The sequence below is a fragment of the Hydra vulgaris genome, chromosome 13, assembly GCF_038396675.1.
Source record: "Hydra vulgaris chromosome 13, alternate assembly HydraT2T_AEP".
Classification (NCBI taxonomy): domain Eukaryota; kingdom Metazoa; phylum Cnidaria; class Hydrozoa; order Anthoathecata; family Hydridae; genus Hydra; species Hydra vulgaris.
The window spans coordinates 51,885,001-51,912,500 of NC_088932.1; the positions used below are offsets into that span (position 1 = coordinate 51,885,001).

Genomic DNA, 27,500 nt, shown 5'->3' on the forward strand with positions numbered 1-27,500 from the left:
TTGGTAAAAATTGCTTTCATTTATTTTATTATATTACAAAATATTAAACTTCAAACATTATCCACATATAGCAAGTTATAAAATAGCCGAGTACCATTTATAAGCATGTCTATGATTATTTATTATTGTAAAAAACAACAAATAATCCTAGAAAAACCTGGATAATAATAAATTTTTTGTTATAAGTTTATCTAGAAAAAATATATTTCCTCATTTAACTATAAATGTAAATTATATTAAAAAAATTATATTTAAGTTTTTTTAGCTCTTTATAAGGTGTATTACAATAGTATCTACAACTTTTATGAGAGTAGAGAAACTGTAAGTCTGCCTTTTTTCCCACTTTTTGATAAAGTAACATAACAGAATAAATATTTAATAAAATGTTTTCAACAAATAATAAATAATAAACAATACTATTAATGACATAACAAATAAAAATGTAAAAACTATAATTCTACATTTAACACATTTTACAACTTTATTATATTTTATACAAAACTTATTTGAAATATGTTTTAAATATAGAATATCATTATTTGAAAAATACCTCTGAGCCATTGTTGGAGGCAAGATTGTGGTTTCATCATCTGTATCTGAATCAATAGAGATAACTTCAACTTCTGGTTCCTCTACTGTTGCCTGAGCTGGTTTTGCAATTCGATTTAATTTTGGAATTTCAGGAACTATATTTTCAGAACTGCATTTAGTTATAACAGGTGTAAAAATAGTGGTTGGATTTGGTGTGTCTAAAAGTTGAAAAAAAAACAACTTATAATTATAATAATTAAGATTGTAATAATTATAACAATTAAGGTTGTAGTGATTTTGTTGAACTAAATAGCTCTTGTTAAACTTCATAACAGAATATGAAATATCTTTAACAAATTATTTTTTTGGAACATCTAATTTGCAAAGAAAATACTCTACCACAATATATATAACTTATTTCTCCGCGCAGCGACCTTGTTTGTCAAGGTTCGTGTTTCGGAGTTATACAGTTGAGAGAGGGTTGTAACCACAAAAAGTAGCCTCCTCAACTGTAGTGGCCCTCTCGGTCTTGGGGAAGTGAATAATTTAAAAAATATATATATTTATTTAAGCTATAGTTTTAATTTCATGTAACAAAAATCATTAAAAAAAAAGTTTTAAAATAGTTGATACCAAGGAGGAGAGCATAGTGCAATTTTGGCAGTAAAAAAAAAAAAAAAAAGTAAAAGAAAAACAACAAATTACACAAATATTAAAAATTACACAAAATACACAAAACTGTAGGGCCAAAATCTAATCTTCATAAAAAATAAAGCTAAACTGAAGTAAGAAGACATGGTCTTTCACATGATACTTTGATTATCATAACACTTTGTAGAAGTTCCAACTTTGGTTTTACATGTTGTTTGCCACAAAAAAAGCCAAAACTAAACAAAATAGTTACCCAAAAGCATTTTAGAGAGACAAAAAACCACTTAAATTTCACTGTGGAAGATTGGAACACCCTGAGTTACATTTTTACCTTTACTTGTTATACAGATTTAGATGCACTACCATTTTTGCCTTTGTTTGTTTTACAGATTTTTATGCACTCAATTCCACCTTAAATTAATCTTAAAAATCTTAAAACAGTTATCAATGAATCACTTTTTCAATTGAAAACTAATTTACTTACTACAATCAACATGATTAAGAGGTTTGGAACTAGCTGATTTTGGTGTAGATAGCAACTGTTGTGATAATGGTTTTTGAAGGTCTAAAAATAATATTTAATTCTATAAAACAATATAGAAAATTTTCTCAGTTAAAATGTCAGATGTCAATGCCTATTGTTTATCAGAAATCTGAAAATGAAGTTAATTAAAATAATATAACATTTTCAATGACTTTATTATTATTCTTTTTTCTGAAAAACTGTTAAAGTTGGTCTTTAAAACCATGCAATTGTGCAAAGTGTGCAAAATATATTACACCTGCAGCCCCAGATCAAATTATTAGCAATATAAACTTTATATGCCTAATGTTTTAGGTGCCAATTAAATTGAATCAAAATACTGTTAAATTATAAAATTGTGTAACCCTTGAAATAAATACTGTTAAATCAATACGATTGATTCATTTATTCTTGTTTGTTATTGGTTGATTTTTTTTGTTTATAGCTTTCTTGTTTGTTATTGGTTGATTTTTTTTGTTTATAGCTTTCTTGTTTGTTATTGGTTGATTTTTTTTTTTGTTTATAGCTTTCTTGTTTGCTATTGGTTGATTTTTTTTGTTTATAGCTTTCTTGTTTGCTATTGGTTGATTTTTTTTGTTTATAGCTTTCTTGTTTGTTATTGGTTGATTTTTTTTTTGTTTATAGCTTTCTTGTTTGCTATTGGTTGATTTTTTTTGTTTATAGCTTTCTTGTTTGTTATTGGTTGATTTTTTTTTTGTTTATAGCTTTCTTGTTTGCTATTGGTTGATTTTTTTTGTTTATAGCTTTCTTGTTTGTTATTGGTTGATTTTTTTTTTGTTTATAGCTTTCTTGTTTGCTATTGGTTGATTTTTTTTGTTTATAGCTTTCTTGTTTGCTATTGGTTGATTTTTTTTGTTTATAGCTTAACACTTTCGAGCTATTGACAATATAAAAATATATTTAAGGTAGCCTCAATATCAGGGGACAAGTGTCATCTGTTAAACTAAAAATTTGTGACACACTTGGAATTAGAAATAATGAGGTTGGCAATTTATTGCCGAACTTAAATTGTTAGAGGTCTAAACTTTGACACAAAGGGGTTACCACAAAACATAGAAACGAGGTCGGCAATTTTTTGCAGACCCTAATTCTGAGGGCTGTTTGTGTATATGTTATCCATGCCATTTTTTAGGTGTAGTAATGTGTTTTGTTAATTATTGTAATTTTATTAGATTTCTATTATAGTACACTTTTGACTCTTTAAAAATATTTTTCAATATTTTGTTATATTTTTTCTATACAAATTAAATTATATTTTTTTAAGACAATTTTTAGTCACAAATTACAAATTAGGAAAAAAAAAAGTTAAATCTTAAAAAAAAAAGCATTTATTCAATACTTTGTGACCAACAAGCATTACTTGATAAGTGAAATATTTAAAAAATGCGATATATCAAAATGAACTAAGTTGAATTAAAATTGAAAAATGACCTCCTAGCAAAAAAGCCAAAATTCACTAATGCTCAGAGAACAAAACGCTAATCAAAGAAGACTGCAGTCTAACTATCAATGAATGGAAATCAGCAAGTCATTATAATTCAATGATAAAAACATTTTCAGTCTTTCTTTTTCAATTCAGTCTTTATATTTTTATGATAATGGTTAGTCTGTTTCTTCAAGGTATGGCTCAACGATGAGTCTACCAGTCTACCATATAAATGATTCAAAATAGCATATTTGATTCTGTCAAAAGAGCTTCCAATAAAAAATTCAATGAAAATTGTGTAACTCAGGTTGACTTTACATTGTGGATGGAATAATAAAACAGGAGCAAAACAAAAAAAAATTGAAACTTGTCTTTTACCAACATATATATATATATATATATATATATATATATATATATATATATATATATATATATGTATGTATGTATGTATGTATGTATGTATGTATGTATGTATGTATGTATGTATGTATGTATGTATGTATGTATGTATGTATGTGTATATATATATATATATATATATAAATAAATATATATATATATATATACACATACATACATACATACATACATACATACATACATACATACATATATATATATATATATATATATATATATATATATATATATATATATATATATATATACACATACAACATAGGGTGTGTGATGCAGCATAATGGTACCGAGTATAACGCAGTATTTCCAATTGGTTTAAAATTCCCAAAGATTCCAAAAATCATAATAAAAGCAAACAACCTATACCAGGCACAGATTCAATGTGTACATAGAAAACGTAATTAGTAAACACAACCAGGGCCGCATTTGTGACACTGTTAAATTAACGACACCCTTAGGCAAATGAATAGTTGTTGCCCAAAAGTTTGTAATAAAATTTAAAAAATTACATAACTATACTAAAAACTACAACTTTTCAAAAAAAATAAAACCAAGCACCCCAGGCAGTTGCCTAGATTTGTCTTATGACAAATGCGCACAACGGAGAAAAGAGTTAATTTAATAAAAAATATTTATGTAAAAAAAAGTATAGTCATAAAAGCAAAAGTTTAAAAAAAAATTTCGTTTTTAATTGACATTAGTTGTTCTGTTAATTAAAAAAAAAATATTTTTCATTATTTAAAAACTATTTACATTTTTATTGCTGTTTATCTTAAGTTAGGTAAGTTACAAAAATCTTTGCATTAATAAATATTATAAAAATGACAGTGAAGGTAAATGTCATTTTGAACATATTGAAAGTTAATTAAAGTAAACTGTTGGTAAACTAAATTTACAGGTAAAGTACAACGAAAATAACAACATCAAAAAAATCATATTTGAAACTTGCAATAAAACATTTTATCAGTGTTTTACTTGCGTTAAACATAAAAAAGGATTATTATATTTGCATAAATTTTTATTAGTTTTTTAATTTACAAATGCAAAAATTCAATTTACGAAGACAAAAAAAAAAAATTTTTTTAAAACTTACATATGCAAAAGTTACTAATTATTGAAATTTGTCGCTTAGAATTACTTGCCACCCTTGTGCAGAGAACCTCACATGCCTCTTAAATGTTGCTTATTTAAAATAATTTTAAAATAGCATACTACAACAAAAGCTTTTTTAACTACCATTCTATTCAACAAAAGCAAGCCAAGCAAGTCACTTGTCTGAAAGCTATCGAACTATCAGTTTAAATAAGATTTATTATTTATTACTTAATGCATTTTACATACTTAATGCAATTTCAAAACACAAATTCATTTATAATTTACACATAAAACTTTACTTAATAATAAAAATTATATTATAAAATTAGATGAACAAAACTATGAATATCATTTTTCAAATGTCAAAATTTAATGAAGTTTTTTTTCTAATTTGTTGTCAGCTGATGACTCCAAATATTATGAAAACGCTGTATAAAATTTTTCCAGGCTAACATCTTGATATATATATATATATATATATATATATATATATATATATATATATATATATATATATATATATATATATATATATATATATATACACACACACCTTGAATTTCATTGAGTGGCCTCCAAGACCCATCTTCAAAAAATACTATGTCATCGCAATCCACTGATTGCTTGATAATACTTGAAAACATTCTTAAAAAAAATTTAATGAAAATAAAATTAATTAAAAAAGACATTTAAAAAATTAAAATTAAAAAAATTAAAATAGATTATAACACAAAAAAATACACACAAAAAACAAAAAAATTTTCAGCTTTGTAAAATAAATAAAAAGAAAAATTCTTGCATTATGAGATCATTAAAAATAAAACTGTGTAACTGTATTAACATTACTAGGAAACAATCAGCATTATACTAAAATTTTAAGTTATAATAACATCTTAGGTTATTTAATGCTTATTGTGAAAAAAACATACCCATCTTTAAACAAATCTGAAAAATGCGCTTTTTTGTCACAAACAGGACACACCCATGAAGGTTTTCTATTAAAAAAATTTATTTCACATATACATCCATACACACACAGATATATATATATATATATATATATATATATATATATATATATATATATATATATATATATATATATAAACATCCATACAAACACATATATATCAGTCTTCTCTGTTTAGCCAGCACTTTTCTTTTAAATCACTTTTTGTTTTAAATTGCAACAAAACATTTTTGTTCATTTGTTCAACATTTATGAAAAATGCTTTTTTTAACCAGTTTTTTTTTAAATTATTTTATCTAGTATTTATTCAAAGCATTTTTTTCACTATTTTTATTTTAATTTAAATAGCATAAAAAAACAAATTTTTTAAATCATGCAAGCTAATTTAAAAATGACCATCCTGCCAGCGCCTTTTTGTGTGCTGGCATTAAATTTCAAATGAAGAGGACTGATATATATATATATATATATATATATATATATATATATATATATATATAGGGCTTAAAACAGACGCCGCATATTGGACATTGCCCGGCACTTGTCTGGTAAAAAATGACATTTATCAGACATTTTGTCTGACCCATATTTTGTGTACATTTATTTGATAATCATTTTAGTTGTTCCAAAATTATTAATAAATTCAGTAGTGTATATAAACTTCCTTTTTTCAACTTTTTATTTTTTATACAAAATAGAAAATGAAGTTGAACACACAGCTACATTAACAAAATAGATCATTTTTTAAAAGACGCTTAAGTAATAAATTTTTTTAAATTAAGCAGGCCAGTTTTTATATTAACCCTTGGAATTAGGAAAAGTGAGGTCAGCAATAAATTGCTGACCTTAAACTGCTAAAGGTTGGCATTATGTCGGCAAAAAAAACTTGACAGGGTTACCATAAAACATACAAGCGAGATTGGCGAAATTTTGCCAACCTCAATCACTTTAAGGTCAGCACATATATGTATACACACACATATATATATATATATATATGTATATATATATATATGTATATATATATATATATATATATGTATATATATATATATATATATATATATATATATATATATATATATATATATATATATATATATATATACACACACACATATATACTGATATATATACACATATATATATATATATATATATATATCAGTCTTCTACGTTTGAAATTTAATGCAAGCACACAAAAAAGCACTTGCATGATGGTCATTTTTAAGATTTTAATTTTTTATTTTTTTTAAACTAAAATAAAAACAGCAAAAAGAATGCTTTAAATAAATACTAGATAAAATAATTTAAAAAAAAACTGGTAAAAAAAGCCATTTTTCATAAAAGTTGAACAAATGAACAAAAAATTTTTGTTATAATTTAAAACAAAACGCTTTTATTTTTTTGGCAAGTGTTTTTTTATGTGTTGGCCAAAAGTTTTTACAGGCATGTGGACGTGCGCAAAAAAAGCCTGAGCAAGAAAGCGCTGGCTAAATGGAGAAGACATATATATCAAACCTTGCCGGTAAGCGCCCGCAGTGGCATGCCTTGTTTGTCCACACCTTAAGTAATTTTTTAGACACTGACCACAGCAGTTCTCATCATTTAACTTTTAAAGCTTTAACAATTTGTAGCAAAAAGTTAAACTTATCTACTGAAAATCCTAAAAAACAATCCTAAAAAAAGGAAACAAAATTGTAATGAAATATCAAGTTTTAATTAAATAAACTAGAAAAATTAAATAATTAAAAAAAGAAAATTAAAAAAAAAATTTTTTATACAACTTTCGTATTCTTTTTTTTATAATGGTTGTAGTCTTTAGCTACCGTATTCAATACAAGTTGAGGAAAAAAACATATTATCTTTTATAACAATTTAATATTTTTGGTATGCAATTTATTTACAATTTTTGTCAGTCCATATGATTAAGAAACTAATTTGCTATGCATGCTAGAACTATGAGAAATTTTGTTAATTTTTTTCTTAAGTTTATTCATTTTGATGTCTTTTCGCTTTTAAAAATGTTTTTGCTATATTTGATGGTTTTTCTCAATACTTAAAATATATTGTTATTTATTTTTAAAATATAACATTTGATTAATAAATTTTGTAATGACGGAAGAAATTAAATAAAAGAGTAACATGGGTTCTTTTATAAATGTATTTATCATATTTGATGCATGTCTGAAATTGTTTCTTTTATATTGCCCAATTTCCAACATTGATACGAATTACAAGTGATAATGAACATAACAATTGCTCTGTTTGAAAAAATGTATTTAAAAACTTAAAAAAAAAATTTAAACAAAGTGAAAACAATCAAATATTTTGTATTTGGTTGTTTTCACTTTGTTCAAACTTTTATCTTTTAGAATATTTAAATCATCTTTTGATATCATTTATGTGACATTTATTCAGAAGAAATAAAGTCGTTAGTAAAAGCATTTAACCGCAATTGTAAACTAATAGATTTTTTGTTAAAGAAACAGTTTGTTTAATAATTTTTTTGTTGTTGTTAAAAATTAGTTAAAGAAAATAAAATGTTATAAGTTTTATCCTAAGGAATTAAATATATAAACTCCTTTTAAATATATAAATTATTTTTTGTCATAATAGTTTAAAAAATGAACGATTTATTTTGATGTAAATATTTTTTTAAGAAGATATTTTATTTTAAGTTTATTGTCAAATTCAATAACGTAATGTTTTAATGATGTTCGTTTAATTTATGAAAATAAACTATGACCACGAATATGTTATCGGTAACTGATAAAACTCTTTATTGTTTAAAAACACTGTAAAAAGAGCTCACAAAAAAAATAAGAAAAAATTTATAAACAGTTAATAAAAAAACCAACTGTAAAATTATAAGAAAATAAACAAATATGTTACGTTTTATGAAAAAAATATTTTTTTCAAAATAAAAATTTAGTTCATATTTGAAAAAAATGATAAAAATGATTTTTCAAATAAGAACTAAGATTTTGTTTGTAACTTTTGTTATAGTGAGAAAAAAAAAACTGTCTGTATGATATTTAATGTGATATTGCTAGTGACGCAATATAACTTCTAACAATACAAAATATATTTGCTGAGTTGAGTTACTTTGAAATGCGTTACACGTTTTTGTTATGCAGCGAAATCTCATAACAAGGCCTGATATATATATATATATATATATATATATATATATATATATATATATATATATATATATATATATATATATATATATATATATATATATATATATATAATAATAATAATTATGAATATATTTCAGAAAACAAGCTGATACAAATAAAATGCCAGGTCCATAGTTACATACAAATAAATTTTTTTCAGTAACGAAGAATTCTAATTCAAAAATTGATTTATTGCTTGCATAGAGTTTTTTACTTCGGAACCATCTTTTGGTTATACTTTGAAACTATTTCTATTGGTTATAAAAAGCATAGATTTTACCTTACATAGTCTTTCCAAAAATTATTGCATATAATTTAGTGTCATATGTTGTAAACATAATAGAACACATGTTACATAAACGTTTATGAGAAATGTTCACTACAAATGCTGTAAATATAAGTTGTTTAATAATATAAGATACATGATATGTAATCATGTGTCAAAACATACATAAAAAACAAGATTGAAAAAATTCTTATTTTATTCTTATTTTATTCTTATTTATCTGTTATTTTTCTCAAAAAATTTTAGGAAAGAAACTATTAACACATTCCAACAAAACTCAGTAACTGAGTCACTGTGCTTGTCAAAACAACTGAGTTACTGCTTGTTTTTTAATAATTATCATATTTGAGTAATGTTGTTCTTTCTTATCTAGAAAAGGTCTGAAAATGCTTTGTAAAGAGTTAGACATGCTCTATCTGCCAAGCTCGAGCCTCTTTCCCATTGCCATAAGGTTGCATCTCTTCTCTTTTGTACAAATATTATCATGGTGGTTGCTCAAAGGAGCAACGGCCATGTCATCTCTATATTATCATCTCTAGTTCCACCAACCAAAACTTATTCTTGCATTTTGAGACGATAGAGAAAAGTAAGACTCATCAATCATCAAAGTCTCATCTGTCTCTGCATGCTCTAAAAACTTTTATTTGTCTAGTTTTTTCCATGCACTTCATCCCTTTGGAACTCTCTCCTACCTTTATGTTTTTCTGACTCATACAAACTTTTCAAGTCTTCTGTAACTAGTTGTTCTAGTAACCCAACTTAATAGTGGTTGCTTGCAGCTATGTTGGGAGTGAATAAAAATATATACTATATAAAATATTCACCCCTTAAATAATTATTTTACTAACATAAAATTAATAGTCTATGTGTGCGCCTTTTGCCTTAAAGACTGCTAGATATCTTTTAGGCATTGAATCTACTAAGCTTTTAAGCCATTGGGGATGAAATTTTTCCCACTCCTCAATGAGAGAGAGGGATTTTAAAATGAAAATGTGTTTTCTAAATTTTCTAATTATTAGTTTTTGTTTGGCCCATTCAGATCTAAATGAATATTTTTTTTGATAAACCTAAACTTTTGGTTTTGGGTTTATAAACAAAGGTTTCGTGAACATTTGGTGAATCAAAATTAAAAATCTTTAAATATTGAATAAATGAAATTAAGTTTGTTTTAAATATTTTTTCATAGTTTGGATTTTTTTTTTTTTTAATTTTATTTTGTATATTTGTTTCTTTGTATTTTGATAATCGTTTATTTTAATTTTTGGTATTTGTTTATAGTTACTGTGTTTTTACTTTAATTTTATTTAGTTTTATACCCTTTAATTTTTTTGATCAGCTAGTTTGATTTTAAAAAGTTTTCAAAAAGTTTCAATTGGATTAAGGTCTGGTGACTGAGGAACCCAATCTAACATCTTAATACTGTTCATTTTAACCACTGAGTACCTAACTTTGATGTGTGTTTAGGATCTGCATCCTGTTGAAAGATAAAATTATGAGATAAGCCAGCACTTCTGGCGCTTGATCTCAGTTTTTGTTTCATAATATCAGTATAAAACTCTTTTGTCATTATTCCGTCAATGAATTCAAGTTTGCCATGACCACTCTAAGCAAAGGAGCCCCAAATCATCATTCGACCTATGATAAGTGGAAAAAATAAGTTAGAAGTATATATAATATTAAAAAGTATATAATATTATAATAAAGCCTAATGTTGCCTCCTCCATGCTTGACAGTTGGTCTCATACATTTAGGGTTTAGACATTCACCATTTCTTCTCCATTTGCGTATGATACCATCAGAACCAAACGAATATATTTTTGTTTCATCGAACTATAAAACTCTTTGCCATTGATCAATAGACCAATTTGAATGTTTCTTAGCCCAAGCCAATCTTTTCTTTTGATTCTTTTTACTCAAAAAAGGCTTTTTTGGAGCAACTCTACCTATAAAACCTTGATTTTTCAAGCGATTGCAAACAGTATGAGGATTTACAGTTATACTATGATCTGTTTGTAGATATTTTGCTAGCTTTGGTGTAGATAATCCTCAATCTTGTTCAACTTTTCAAATAATTTCTCTATCAATGCATAAGGTAGCCTGAGCTGGGCGTCTATTTCTTGGCTAATTTTTTACACATTTTTTTATACTTTCTAATGATATTTCCTATTATATTTCCTACACTATTAGGCTTAACATTAACTTTTTTAGAAATAGGTTTATATCCTTTTCCACTTTTATAGTGTCTCAGGATAATGTCCAAAATACTTTCTATTAACCAAATTTGTTTGTTTTTGGCTTTTTTTCTGCAATTTTACTAATTTATACAACAGAAAAGTTAAATTAGGTGGTGATTTTTTTTTACTTACAAATTTTCTAATTTAGTGGATAATTTTTGCTTTAAGTATAAGAATATTAATTTCTTGTTATAAAAATGTGTTTTGATATAAATTCAATATTAATAAAAAAAATTGGGGCCAAAAATCTATATTTAAGCATATTTGTTTTTATTGAAAAATCCTCAGGGGGTGATAGACTTGTTGACATACTGTGTATATATACATATATATATATATATATATATATATATATATATATATATATATATATATATATATATATATATATATATATATATATATATATCCAAAGATATTTAACAGAAAAAGAATTTATAAAAGTGTATTGCAAACAAGCAACCATAAGTTCAAATCGGACTGCAGTTAGTGTAAAACTTGTTGCTAAAAAAAAAATTTATTCTCTTGATTGCAGTAAAGATGAAAAAGTTGGCAGGACACAATAATTTATTTAAGAAAATTATTTATCTTATATTAAACAAATGCAAACAACAGAATAAAAAAATAAATAAAGATAAAGTAAAACATGGATGGATTTATGCTCACCATTATTATTTCTATAACTTAATTTAACATGAATACAATTCCGAACAGACAAAATGTATTTAAAAGCCGCAGGTTTGTTTAATTTCTTATTTCAAGTGAAGAGATAACTTTTTAATATTTTTATTCTCTTTAATACTTTATTATTTGCGTTTAATTAACTTTTGTATTTAACTTTTTTGGGCTGTACATTTTTAAACAATATCTACCTTTTTTTAAATGTGTATTTCAATTGTGCTTTATAAAGTTACAATGTCAAATATAAAGATAAAGTGAACTGTTAAATAACATCAAGAGTACTTGATAAGTCTAAAAAGTTGACTATTTTCTCGAACAAACTTATATTGTTTTTTATTTATTTTTTATTATACTTTAGCAGTTAAAACAGATATTTGTTAAAAAAAATTTAGATATATCATAACAATGAAGTTAAGAGTTTGATCCTCATCATGCTTATGGTATTATTGTGCTCAATTTGAGGAAGCTCTATGGTTTTGGAGTGAATCTATGGCTTTGGGGATGAGTATATGAGCTTACCTAGATTCAATAACTTTGAAACCAATGCACAAAATAAAAGTGTTCAAAAAGCTTTGTTCATCATACACATATTACTTTATTTTTTGTCTAAAAAAGATTTTTATAACATAATTTTTTTTAAACCATACCTTTCATTCATTTGTAAGTATGTTGCACCATCAAAGCATTGCAAATGGTGACAGTTATTTGCACGACAAGGATATTTCATTCGTGTTTTTCCAATCTACAAATATTTTTTGCTTACATTTTAAACAGTTAAAAAAAAAAAAAAAACTATTTCTATGGATTTATAAAGTTTCTATGGATTTATAAAGAAAATTTATTTACTGGACAACAAAGAGAAACTTTTAAACTTGTTAATGCAATTTCGCTCTCTGGATCTTGTCGAAGTTTCTCTGTAACTAGAAAATAAAAATTCAAAGTTAAATCAAACTTAATTTTTAAAGAGATGAACAGATGCTCAATAAAAATCTGTAAAAATTTGAAGGATAAAATATGGTACATTCACAAGTTTTATTGAATTCAAATACTAATTATTTTGTTACAAATCTAATACTCTATATATATTGTGTCTTGTACAAAAGTTGCACATTTCTAAAAAATTGACAATTAAGAATATAACAAAAAAATAACTTGTGCATTATATTTAATGCATCAATCTTAAAGAAAAAAGGTTCAACCCAGACCACTTTAAAACTAAGTGAAAAAAACATTAGACATCTCAAAATCATGTTTAACCACTGTAACGGAGTTTTGCAAAGACAATTAAGTACCATGCTTACAATTGTGTATGTAGCACAATCCTGATCAATTACTTATTCAAAAAAAGAGAAGGGTCAGTTGCTATAAAATGAAAAAGATACCTATGTTGAACAATGACCAAGAATGGTGGGATTGCCTGTATTAAAATTTGCGTGAAAAATTATTCACTTCACTTAAAGCATTGTTTAAAAAAATGATTTTATAAAAGAGTATCATGCTGATAAACTTATTTTGGCTTGACCTGGCTTCATCACAATATGCCAAAACAGTGATGCAATTCTTTCAAAAGAATTCAGTAAACAATAAAGCTAAAGTGGATAACTTGCCAAATATCTCAGAATGTCACCTGACTGAGGATTTTTAAAGTATTCTAAAAGAAATGGTCTATGCAAAGAACTGAAAAGCATAAAATTTGAAACAACTTTATGATGAGATAAATAATTGCCTTAAGAAATTTGACAAGACCTTGCTAAATCAATTTGTCTTCAAACTGGGAAAATAGGAAATATCAGATAAATACTTTTTATAGATATATTTCCATTTTTTTTTTATTTAATCTGTAGCGTAAAAACTAAGGCAGTACTTTTAATTTCATGGATTTTTATTAAACACCTCATAAATTATGCTTTATTGTCATAAAACAAATTTATTTTCATAAATTATTGCCAATAAATTAAATAATTTATTATTTATCTTACTAAAAGCTTTTGTATGCTCTGCAGATCGTTCTGGTTTGTTAGCTAGTTGTTGGATAAGAGTTTCACAGTGAACAGTTTTTACTAAATGAACTGTTGTGGTATACCTCTGAAAAAATAAAATTAATAAAAAGTTAATCTTTCCATTTAAATACATTTGATAGTTAAAGAAAATTTATGTTGATGTTTAAAAGCTACAAAAAAGCACATTAATAATTGTAAAATTGAGCACTAAAATTTAATAGTATTATCAACCTTAGATAGATTCTTATGAAAAAGCTCATGTTTTGAAGTTATATTGAGAACCTTTTATCAATTTTTTTTTAAACTTCTGGCTTTGTGACTAAGGGTTGCATATATAGCTCTGGATATAAACGCAACTTTCATAATATGCTTTCATAATATGCTCTGATTATGATAACTTAAAATTATTCTAATAAAACAAAATATTTACATAAAACAAAAGTTGCATATTAGTAAAATTTCAACCTGTCCAACATCAGACGGCATCCATTGTACACTAAATTGATTTGATTGCAAGGGAGAAATGTTGACAGGAGTTATATTTATAGGTCTGTGAGGTTTACGAGGTTCTTGATTTTGTGCATTTGGAGGTGGCTGACCCTTAATAAAATAAAATGTTAGTCTCAAGAATCATTCAATAAAAATATTTATTGCGCATACTTATTTAGAAATGTAGAAACTCTACTTACTGGTATAAGACAAGGTTTATTATTCGCAATAACTTTCAAACGTGGTGGATACGCATCTTCCTGAAAACAACTAGTTTCAGCCAGACAAAATCTAATGGCCATACAAAATATAAAATTATAAATAGTAATATCAAAATGAATATAAAAACAAAAATAGTGAATACAAAAGCTATAAAAAAAACTGTTTTTATAGATATAACTATGCTTGTAATCAGGTAGATTAAAAATTAAATCTAACAAAAAACAAATATAAATTACAAAACTAAAAACAAAACTGTTACAATTTACAAAACTGATATAATTTCTAACATAATATTTTTAGAAGCCTTTTTTTAAAAATAATTTCTAGTAACATAAGAATTGGAGAACCGGTTTCTCAAATGATGTGTTTACATAATTGTCATTATGACCATTATTGCAAAACATGTTCTCATGGTGTTGTACTTCAAATTCTAACTTAAATTTCCTTAATTACAACAATCAACTTCTATTTATTCAACTATTTAATGTGTTGTGAGCATTTTACTGAAAACCTTGACAAATGTGAACTCATTTCATGTTGGTATATACAAGACAAGATTTTTAATCTTGTTATTCTAATCCAGTTAATCTAATCTAATATTTGCCGCAAAAGTATTTAAATTTTATCATTTATAAATTAATATTTTTAGTTTTTTTTTTATTTAGTTCACCTCATAACACAAACTAAAACTAAGACCTATTATTTTTAATTTAAAATTTAAAATATTTTTTAATGTTTTTGATTTAAAAACACTTCAAATAAAATTGAATTAATGCTTTTTAAATAGTTTAAAGTTTGTGTTCTGAAAAAATATTTTTTTGTTCAGTAGCGTAAGTCATTATGGTATTGATATTCAGATAAACATTGCATAGAAACAATTAAACTTCTTAAAAATGCTAAGATTGATACTTGAATAAACAATTTGACATCATCAAAATGGTACGCTTTTAAAAACACCATTAGACTCTGTTTCCTGACAAATTTTAAAAACAAAACTCAAGGATAAACAAAATTAAAATTAAAATAAAAACAAAGCATTAACACAATTTAAAACCATAAAACAGAAAATTAAATAGGATATCTAAAATGAGGAATTAAAATAGAATTACTTCACACTTGAAGCAAGATCTCTAAAACAATATTAAACTTATTACAAATTATTATTTATATTTAAATTTTTCTTACAAGTTTACAATTTAAATAACACTTCTACCTTAAATGTACTTGCACACCATATTCTAAGATAGATTTCATAGTATAAGATCTAAAACAAATTCAAATATGTTGCACGTACGCATTTATCATTAAATAATTAAACATAAATTAATTAATAAACATACATCAATTAACAAAACGTCTTTATATTATATTGATATTGACATATATTATCAAAGGTGGTGGTGGTGTTAAATTTCATGACATGCTATGATATGGGTGTAAAACCACCCAAGTCAATCACACCCAAGTCAATTTTTTTGAATACTTTTTTTGCTAAAAAAAAAACTTGGAAAAAAAATTTGCTAATAGTTTTATTTATCTGTTAATCTGCTTGAACTAGACTGAGCAACGAAAGCCTTCAGAGAAATATGAAACATTTCTATTGAAAAAATTTATATATATATAGGAGGATAATTAATAAAACAAAGAAAAATGAACAGATGTTTAGAATAAACACTGATTTATTTTAAGAAGAAAAAGTTTATACACAATCATAGTCAACAGTAATTTTATCGTTTAAGTATACTTAAAACAAAACAGGACATATAATAACTTTGCTAAATTAAATATTATGATTAACTTTTTATAACGTGAAATCTAGTGCTGCAAGAAAAGAAACTTGAGATCTTACATGAGCCTTTTGCTAAAAAAAAAAAAACTAGTTTTTCGAAGGGAAAGAAATTTGAATATAAGTTGTGTTTGAAGTAAAAAATTTAGAAATTTTCTAAATTTATAAAGTCCTTTTAAATTAGTTTTTTCAATTGCGGATTATACAATTTAGCAGGAATTAAATATAATTTTATATATGATTAATATAAAATTATAACTAAATGCTTTTTTATTTTAAGCAGTTATGCAAGAGAAATATAAGCTATATACAAGATATTTATATTTTTGGATCTCACACTCATTTAGCCAAGCCACACTTATCTAGCCTAGGCTTTAACATACATAAAAATTTCTTTTGTGACAAAACAGTTTAATAATACTAATACATGCTGCCAATAATGTAATGCTAAGGCTATATATATAATACACAAATATTAATTAAATAAAACAACTCATATTTTATAAACTTGAACAAAATCAAAAGTCAAGAAATGAAAAAGAAGTAGGTAGTTCTATTAAAGAAAACAAAAAAATAGATAATATAGAAAAAAAAAGACAAAAAATAAAAAAAATAGGACAAAGACAAAAAAAAAAAAGTTCTGTATGCATTACTGCTTTTTAAACGAACAAAAAATAAATAAAAAAAAACAATAAGAAAAAAAAAACAACTAGGACAACATTTTGTAAAATAATTTAAACGTATACTTAATTATTATTTATTTTTTACTATATTTAATTGTTATTTACCATAAACTATATAAAATTATTAACTAATATGATTTATTATTTACTTGAATAATTACCTCGAACTTGTAATAAGTTGCGTTTGATATGGAGTCAGATGATAAACGAAACTCATTTCTTGATAACCAGCCATTGTTTTCTGAACTGAATGCAAGAGAATGTGGTAGAACAATTTCCATTAGTCAATTAATCATCCTGAACATCTTTTGAATGTTACAAAACATTTTAACTTAAGTATTAATAAAAAACACGCTGATTATGAAAATATAATCACAAGCGTCTAGTTACCTAAACTTGTAGGTTTTATTAGAACATCAATAATGTCATAAAAAGGTAATTGAATAAATCGCACATCAGGATGTATTGGTACTGGAGAATGCAAAGAGGTCGCAGATGTATATGAAGTAGGTTGAAGCTGTTGACTATTGTGAGGATGATGGAAAACACTTGAATATTTTGTCCTAAAAAAGCAACCATTATATGTAAGTGCATATATATATATATATTAGGGTGTTCCAAAAAACAATATTTTTTGAAAACGTCTGCTGATACCCCCTAAATGTGTTCTATGTAATAAATTAATACTAACTTTAAAAAAATTTTGAATAAAAAAAAATTTAGGGGTTGCCCTAAAACATCAGACGAGTCCCTAATATTTTGAAAAACAAGTTCTTTAAAAGCATATCATGTTGGGTTTCAAAAGAAGCAAAATTTTATAAAATATCCAAAAACAATAACCATTTATATAAAGATTACTGGTCTAAATTTTATGGCTTAAAAACTATTGCTTTTTAACAAAAAATAAAAAAGTACATATTTTCATAGTTTTTTTAAATAAACTTTTTTAATTTATGTTTCCATAAATTTTTTTTATTATTTTTGAAATTTTTATAAAATTTCACTTTTTTTGAGACCCAACGTGATATGTTTTTTAATAACTTTTTTTTTTTAAATAAGCAATCTCTAAAATTTTTAAAGTCTTTAGCAACCCCTAAAATTTTTTTAATCAAAAATTTTTTTAATTTAGTATTAATTTATTACATAGAATACATTTAGGGGGTATCAGCAGACATTTTCAAAAAATGTTATATTTTGGAACACCCTAATATTATATATGTATATATATATATATATATACATATATATATATATATATATACATATATATATATATATATATACATATATATATATATATATACATATATATATATATATATATATATATATATATATATATATATATATATATATATATATATATATATATATATATAATAGTTGTAAATTTGTTGCATTTGAGAGTACAGAAGGTAAAAAAAGATTCTTTTGACAACAAATACGTCACTTTTAATTACATTTGACTTTCATCCAACATTTCTGTGTTGTCATAAAGTTAAAACCATTAATTTAATTGGAATTTAATCACTTTTGCAAAAACGCAAATTTAATTGACCAGAATGTTTTTAAAAACATTGTGAATGTTTTTAAAACATTCAGAATATTTTTAATAATATAAACAATGTTTTTATTTTTATTTTTTTTAATAAAATGTTTTTATTTTTATTTTCTTTACTGTAAATCATGCACAGAGTGTTGCTACATCAAATGAGGGTTTGGTTAGGGCAGGCAGTCTATCAATTAAAAATTTTTTTTTTTCGGTCTTGCATTTTAAATTTTTTTTGTGTCAACAAAATAGGGAAAAACTTTTTGACAACCAGTTAGGAGTTATACATAAGGTTAAACTATAAATTAAAAAGAATTTTTACATAACTAACACCTGATATGTTTGTCAGTATTAAAAAAAGGAATTCTTACTTTTTGCCTTTATGAAATAAAGAAAAAAAATTTTCTTTATTTCATAAAGGACAAATGGTAAACATTTTTGGAGACAACCACCTATTTCAGCACTTTGAGCAATAAAAAAATCACTAAATACCCATGAAGCTATATTAACTAAAGATATTTTTGGAAAAACAGCTCTTAGCATAAAATTTCTGTAATGATAATATTGCAATACAGTTTTTTTAATTGGCTATTGTGTGATAGATATTATATTAATTCTTCTTCCACAAGGAAAACTTTACGATGAGATATTTTTATTATTTATTAACTATTGCACATTGACATAATTTTTTTTACACTGAAACAAAAAATTTAAAATTGTAGATTTTTTTAAATTTTATCACCTCCCCCCCCTCTCACACACACCTCCCAAATATATATATTAGGTATCCAAATGGGTAGGACTGACCATTCCCATCATCATTTTGAATAAAAATGAAACATATTTAAAACCAGATATATTAGGCTATTAAAATAACCTTTATGGTATTTTTGAAATATTTGTCAGTAACCCTGTCCCCTCCATATGTACAAAAATTAAAAAATTTTGTAATTTCGGACTGTTGGGATCAACCATAGGAGTAACCATAAAAAAAAATTTATATATTTTTTTGATACATGTATCAAAAGGAATCAAAAACATTATTTTTTTTATTGACTTTGATGTATAAATCTATCTAATTAGTAGTTAAAAATTGAATAAAAATTAAAATATCCTTAATAACTTTTTATATTTGTTTAATATAAGTTACTTTTTATATTCTTGTTATTGTCAGATGTCAGGTGGGAAGCAGCTAAAGTAGCTTTTTCAAAGGTATCTGAAAAAGCAACTTTAGCAACTGATCAACCCTGAACTCCTTGAACAAACTAAAAAAGAAATGCTCAGACATTTCCATTGTGGTCTTCAAATGTAGAACAACTTGTTCAGAAGATATCTCTTTTGTGCAGTCAATAAAGACCAATAAAAAGGAAAATATAGAAGCACATTGATATGAGAGAATGCTGAATTATTAGAAGTTAAAGACTGCTACCAGAAAACTCCAAAACAACAGTAACATAAGTAATGATGATCTTGTTACTGACAGAGAAGTTAGCTCATTAGCTGCTGTGTTATCCATCACACCAGAAACTTTGAAGTGAACTTCTCAAAAAGAACTTTTGAGGAACAACTTACAGTTGTTGTAGGAAATGCCATAGATCTGAAGTTTTTCGGAGTCCCATCATCCCAGCCTTGAACAGACAGAAAGTCTGGAGATATAATTGCCGATCTGACATTTTGGTTGCTCTCATCAAGGCAATGCACCAAGTTTGTTGTGAATATGAAATCTGATACAGCAGCATTAAATACAGGTCACATAACTGCTGCCTGTGTGACAGTCTAGAAACAGCTAAGCTCTTTTTTGGTGTTTCACTATGTTGGTGAGATAATCTTGTCAGATATTTTCAATAATCTAAAGATTAAGATATCTTAGTCTCTAGCCATCACCTTGTTTACACAACTATGCAAGATCTTTTAAATGCTGATGGTGTCATTAAAAAGCACAAATGATTATCTCTCAATTGAACTAACATCGTTTTACAACAAAGATCTTCAAAGTCAATATACATGTCAAACTAGTGTTCCAACTTGCCAAATCAAGGCTTTCACTATGCTGAGATAATTATCTAGAATTTGCTGAGCTGTGCACTGTGTTAAATGATGGAGAAACTGAAGATCAACTAATAACCTTCAAGCAACCTAGAGCCTTGCACAAGACCAGTTGGATGGTCTAACGTATCTATTCAATAACTATAATGTAACACTATTACTACACTGTGTCAAGTACTTAAGACCTTTGTGAACATCGTAACAAAGACCTTAAGCAACTGGTAGTACTGTTCATGAATAAAGAATGTCTTCCAGAGTGCACTGCATGTCTTAAAACTGCAACTAACCTACCTAACTACAGAAATGACTATTTTTGTTCTGAAAAAGCGTATGTACTTTAAAGATTTAAAATTCTGACTAAAGTGTAGTTTTAATTGAATGCGAGCTTCAATTAAAACTACAAAATTAGTTTTTTTGTATACATTCATTACTTTGTTATAATAAAAAAAACTCCACCTAATCATTTTTTTTTAAACATTCTCTTCACAATGAACATAACTATAAAAAAAAGAAATAAAAAAATAACTGCCGAATGCATTATAGTAAACCAGATGAATGATTGTACAGTTACAATTTAAGCATTATACATTAAAAAGTTAGGTAAAAATATCTTTTACACTTGACTGTCAGAAACATATAACAAGAATTGATAGACTTGATTAGTTTTTATTTTAGGAAATTTTGTTTCACAAATATCTTTCTATGAGACTGAATTTTTGTTTTTTTAATTTATTTAAAAAAAAAATCTTGGGTGCTTGGAATGTTACCAGGTTGACAATAAAAAATTTATAAAATTAAACTTACTTATGTGATAAATCTTTGTATGAATTGCTTGATCTGTTTATATAGTTTGAAGAGTCGTCATCTTCCTCTCTAGGATACTGCATGTACGGTTGAGCAGGATATGTTTGCAAACTGCCAGGATTGCCCAATGCTATTTCTGGTAATTCTACACCACCAGGTGGATAACGCTGATGATAAAGTTCTAAAATTCTGGCACGAACTTTGTCCCTATTTGGTGCAACAGATGAAGATTTCAATAAACTTATAGCTCTACCAAGCAACTCATGTTTACGTCCGGATCTTGATCTTCCACACGCTCCCAAGAGAGTTTGAAGTTCAGCAATCCGAAATGACATTAACATGCTCTATATAAAAAAAGCTATTGCTTTAAATCATCTTTAACAGTCATTTAAAGCTATTCTATGATAAAATTTGATATGAACAAAAATGATAAAAAAATTTAAATGATAAACATTTTTTAGTAATAATAAGAATTTTTTTAAAATATAAAAAAGCGTGGAATTGTTAAAAATACTAGATGCTTTCTCATTAAGTCATTAATAATGTTGAGAAATATTAGACTTATATATAATATTAGATATAATATCCCATTTAGAAACATGGGAATAAAAGCATTACATCAGAAAATGGTTACAACAACACTGCACAGCTGATAATACTAGAACTCAACAAGCAAAACATCAACCTGACAAAGGCACATTTTTAAGCGGTTAATTATATTTTCTTGAATTTGTTTTTCTCTTTGTGATTTATAGAATATGTTTAATAAAAAAGATGAGGGTATTGATTATAGTAAGTTACAACTAATTTTATAAATATATATATATTTATAAAATTAGTTGTATTGTATGACATTATAAAACAATAAAGCCTATAAAAATATTAATTTCTTTATTTATTTTTCCTATAATATTATAATAGGAAACTTTTTTCTATAATATCATTAAAGGATATTTTCATTAAACAATTCCTTCAAAATATCTTCAAATATAATTATATATTATTTTAGGATAGTGTTATGATAGCTTTATAAAAGCTTTTATAGATATCTTTTCTTTATAACATAATAAATTTATAGATTCAGGCTTTGTTTTTAAAGTGTTATACTGTGCGCATTTTATATACAAATTTTACATTTTAGGTTCCAGTACAAAACTATAACAACAACTATTAATTTAGTTGTAACAATCATTCTATATTTTTGGTGCTTTACCTTCTGCTGGCAAAAATGTGTTGCACAAACCCATCTGGGTTTAAATAACCCCACTTTTTGGGTTCACGCTACTAGTTGAAAGAAAGTCAATAAATTAATTCTCTTTCAGCACATAATCGAAAAGACTTCTCGGTGCAATAAACAATGTTTGCTAACCTAGTAATGATAATATAAAACCGCAGACATTTTAATAATTTGGGAGGAAGAAAACTATTAGCTATTCACTTGATTTTGTATAGGAATGGAATGTTTACTATTATAAAACATATAAAAAGCACTTATGAAACATGAAGAAAAAAAAGACAATTAAAAGAAAATTAAAATTTAATAGAGTTTAAAATAGTGATTTTAAATAGTGTTAAAACCAGTTTAAGGGATGCATAAAATATGTATACAATTAGAAGGTATTTATACTTTACTTTTTTAAAATTAAAAAAAAAAGGCAGATAAAAAAAAGACTCCATTTAGGGCTCATTTAATTTACTTTAAGTAACTTAGCAACATATTTATGCTTCATTATTAGTTAAATATTTATTTTGTTTTGATATAATTGAATGATTTTACCACTTGAAAAATGAAATTTAAGACAATCAAAAACAACATCCTCACAAATGTGATGTTGAATTAAATGGCATTTTTAGTAAGAACATTAGTGTCAAGTGCAGCATAGATACTAAAAAAATCATCTGCATCAGCATAATTTGCTGGGCCATCCTGCCAGGAAACCAATATTAAAGCTTAATTCAATGCTAAGTTCAATGCTTAGCACTAATTAAACTAGCAATAACAAATATTATGTTATTGTTAAGCATTGATTTTTATCCTCTATTGTTTAAAGCATTTTTAACCTTAGTAAGTTAATTCAAATTACAAAATTTTTTTATTCACTAATTTTATTATTTTTTATTAATTATTTTTATTCATAGATCATCCAGGTCATATTTTTTTAAAATCCAGATAGTTTTTTGGATAAAATATCTGAAATATATTTTCCCTTATATTCCTCTTAGTTTTGTTTTTAGCTGAGTAGTTTCTATTTTTTTTCAAACTTTCCCTAATTATTGTATGATCGATGAGGGAAAAAACTTAAAAAAGAAATATATTACAAAATATATACTTAAACTTGCATGTGTGGAAAATGTTTTGTATATCTGGAAAAACTAAAAGTTGAGAAAAATACAAGGAATTCTGGAAATATCCAGAAAAATATAATCCCTGTTTATTACTTATTTTTTATTAACTACTTTTTGTTATAGATATTAATTTAAATGAACTATCTTTGTGTTCAATTTTACGTGAGCAAGTTATGTAACATAAAAACAATAGTACCTAACTCATTTATTTAAGCTTCAATTTAAAAAAACTTGCACTTTATTCCTGAACATGCATATAACTTTATTTGGATTACTTGACCTCAACTTTTTAGATGTTTTAAGAACATTTTAAAAGCTAACCTAGGAAACTTAAATTAAACCTAAAATAAACCTAAAAACTAAGCTAAACTTGACAGTTACAACAACAACAAAAAAAAAAAAAAAAAAATTAAAATTAAAAAAAGGAAGTAATCTTAACAAAAGCGAAAATAAAACTTAAAAAACTGAAACTTTACAAAAACAAAACTCAAAAAATTAAAACTGTAAGAGAAAATTAAACTACACTTGCAATTACGCTTGTAATAAGTAACACTGTTTTTATATAATTAATCGAAATGGTATTAAATAAACTCTATCATAAAAATGATTTTTTAATATGAAAAAAAAGTATTAAATAACTTCCTTTTTTATGTAACTATGTATTTTTTATGTAACTATGTATTTTTTCGAACAAGTTTCCAACAAAATACATGCTATTTGAATACAAAAACACTCCATATATAAAAAAAAGCCAATCTTTATTAAAATTGATTACATGCATATATTCCACAATAACAGATATTCTATAACTCAAACATATAAATATTAAAAAGTTTAGACTTAAAATTGTTGAAATAAACTTAGATTATGCTAAATTAATGTTTTTATTATGAAAAAAGAAAAGAAATTTCATGTAAACAACTGTTTCCTTTAAGAATGCTTTCTTAATTTATCTGTGTATTTATTTTTTTCATGCAATTCTGCGCATATGGAACCACAACATACTATTAAGCAGCGTGGAAAATAACAACCGGTCAACAACCACCCAAAATAACTAAAATTGTTAGTTTGACCTCCTAAAATAAATTCTTGCCGATTAACCAGAGTTTTAAAAAACAAACTTTGACAAATAATCACAGGATTGGACAGGAATGGCGTGCACTATTGCTGACCATGCAAATAATTTTTTCAGAAATGTGCTGAAAAATAAAATATGACTTAATAGTTCAAATGGTAGACATTGAACTTGGAAAAGACCAGGTGAATTAATGCAACAAAAGCATGTTAAAAAGACAATAAAATATGAAAAGTATGTCATGGCCTAGGGATTGGATGAGGGGAATGGTAACAAATTTCTTCCTTGATTACTTTTCCATAGAAAACCTATGGAAAGAAATCAAGGAAGAAATTTGTAAGCTTATATTGAAAAAAAAAAGAAGATATCGAGTAAGCACTCAAAAAATGCTGGGATTCTATAGATATAACGAGGTGTAACAGCCTGGTTGAGTCCATGGGTAAGATAATTGAGAAGTATAAACTAATAAAAAAGTATGAACTAAATATCAAAGAAAGAAATAACAAGGAGAAACAAAAAAATTTTTTGTTTGGATACTTTTTTCCACAGTCATTTTGGTTTTTCTTAATAAGAGAGACATCTACCTAGTGTAGGAAATCTTTGATGGTACATTTATAGCTTGTCAAGAGCTACAAAAATATATATAGCAATATGAGGTTTTGTTCATTTAATACAGAATTATATCTAATAATAGTTTGTCTAGATGTTTTTCTAACTGTAACTGTGTGTATATATATATATATATATATATATATATATATATATATATATATATATATATATATATATATATATATATATATATATATGAAGACCCTAGTGGAAAAACCAGCGATGTCACACTTTTGAAATTTTTGAGTTATTATTATTTTTCAAACAAGCATTTTTTATTTAATATTTTATTCTAATTACCAAGTGAAAAAACCAGTCCAGTCATCAGTAAAAAGGATAAAATAAACATAACCAAATGGAACAATCAAGGATGTTGAGGGTTACATTTGGAAAAAACAAAGGAGCGAAGTAATTAAGAACATTAATAAATATTCATCTAAAAATAGTCAGGAGGCGTACTTATCCACACTAATAAAAATTCAAAACATTACCAGAAGAAGACAACAACAGAAAGCAGATAAAACTTACTTACACAATTTTTCATATTCTTATTGTGTAAGGGTGCAAAGAGCACAATCAGCTATCAAAGTACCAATCTGCATTAAAGCTTTGATGGTTTTTTTGGGAATTACAAAAGCTAGAATCAAATCAATAAGGAAATCAGCTGCTACAAATGATTAGTAAATAGTTAAAAACGTTATTTATATTATTTTAAGTTATCAACTAAACCATATATATATATATATATATATATATATATATATATATATATATATACATCAGGCCTTGTTTAGAAGCGTTACACAGCTTGCATTTTGCCTGCGAAATGGCGATTTGCCTTGGCATTCAGTAATTTTGCGCTACGCAAAAACTTTTATCGTTTAAAATATTTAAATTATCTTTTGATGTCGCTAATGTGACGTTTATTTATAAGAAATAAAGTCGTAAATAAAAGCATTTAATCGCATTTGTAAACAATAGATTTTTTGTTAAAGAAACAGTTTGTTTAATAATTTTTTTGTCGTTGTTAAAAATTAGTTAAAAAAAATAAACTGTTTTGAGTTTTATCTTAAACAATTAAATATATAAATTCCTTTCAAATATAAAAATTATTTTTTGTCATAATAGTTTAAAAAATACATGATTTATTTTGATGTAAATATTTTATAAAAGATATTTTGTCTATTTCTAATTCAATAATGTAAAGTTTTCAAATGATGTTCGTTTAATTTATAAAAATAAATTATGATCACGAATATGTTATCGGTAACTGATAAATAATAAAAAAAAATTCTTTATTGTTTAAAAACATTATTAAAAAAAGAGTTCTCAAAATAAATAAAAAATTTATTATCAGTTAATAAAATAACCAAAAGCCAACTGTAAAATTATAAGAAAATAAACAAATATTATTATACATTTTATGAAAAAAATATTTTTTTCAAAATAAAAATTTAGTTCATATTTGCAAATATTAATAAAAATGATTTTTCAAATAGGAACTGAGATTTTATTTATAACTTTTGTTATAACAAGAAAAAAAAAACTGTTTGTATGATTTTTAATGCATTAATAAATAACTTTAATTACAATGCAGTACTTGAAAAGATGCTAGTGATGCAATATAACTTCTAACAATACAAAATATATTTGCTGAGTTGAGTTACTTAGAAATATGTTACGTGTTTTTGTTGCGCAGCGAAATCTCGTAACAAGGCCTGTATAGATACATACATATATATATATATATATATATATATATATATATATATATATATATATATATATATATATTTGTATATATATATATATATATTTGTATATATATATATATATATATATATATATATATATATATA

At 24.9% G+C, this 27,500-nt stretch overlaps 1 protein-coding gene across 2 annotated transcripts in view; it reads right to left on the reverse strand.

Moving 5' to 3' along the window:
- The window catches only part of LOC100211745 (E3 SUMO-protein ligase PIAS2), a 42,748-nt gene that overhangs the window by 7,171 nt on the left and 8,077 nt on the right, over positions 1 to 27,500 (reverse strand). For both annotated transcript variants that reach the window (XM_065816695.1, XM_065816696.1), the window contains exons 2-14: positions 21,609 to 21,952; positions 17,600 to 17,772; positions 17,371 to 17,455; positions 15,954 to 16,004; positions 14,719 to 14,809; positions 14,495 to 14,629; positions 14,009 to 14,114; positions 12,876 to 12,949; positions 12,677 to 12,771; positions 5,600 to 5,665; positions 5,224 to 5,315; positions 1,667 to 1,747; positions 551 to 749 (exon numbers count right to left, since the gene is read on the reverse strand). In XM_065816695.1, coding sequence (XP_065672767.1) covers positions 551 to 749; positions 1,667 to 1,747; positions 5,224 to 5,315; positions 5,600 to 5,665; positions 12,677 to 12,771; positions 12,876 to 12,949; positions 14,009 to 14,114; positions 14,495 to 14,629; positions 14,719 to 14,809; positions 15,954 to 16,004; positions 17,371 to 17,455; positions 17,600 to 17,772; positions 21,609 to 21,952 — 1,592 coding nt within the window. The remainder of the gene's footprint in view (positions 1 to 550; positions 750 to 1,666; positions 1,748 to 5,223; positions 5,316 to 5,599; positions 5,666 to 12,676; positions 12,772 to 12,875; positions 12,950 to 14,008; positions 14,115 to 14,494; positions 14,630 to 14,718; positions 14,810 to 15,953; positions 16,005 to 17,370; positions 17,456 to 17,599; positions 17,773 to 21,608; positions 21,953 to 27,500) is intronic.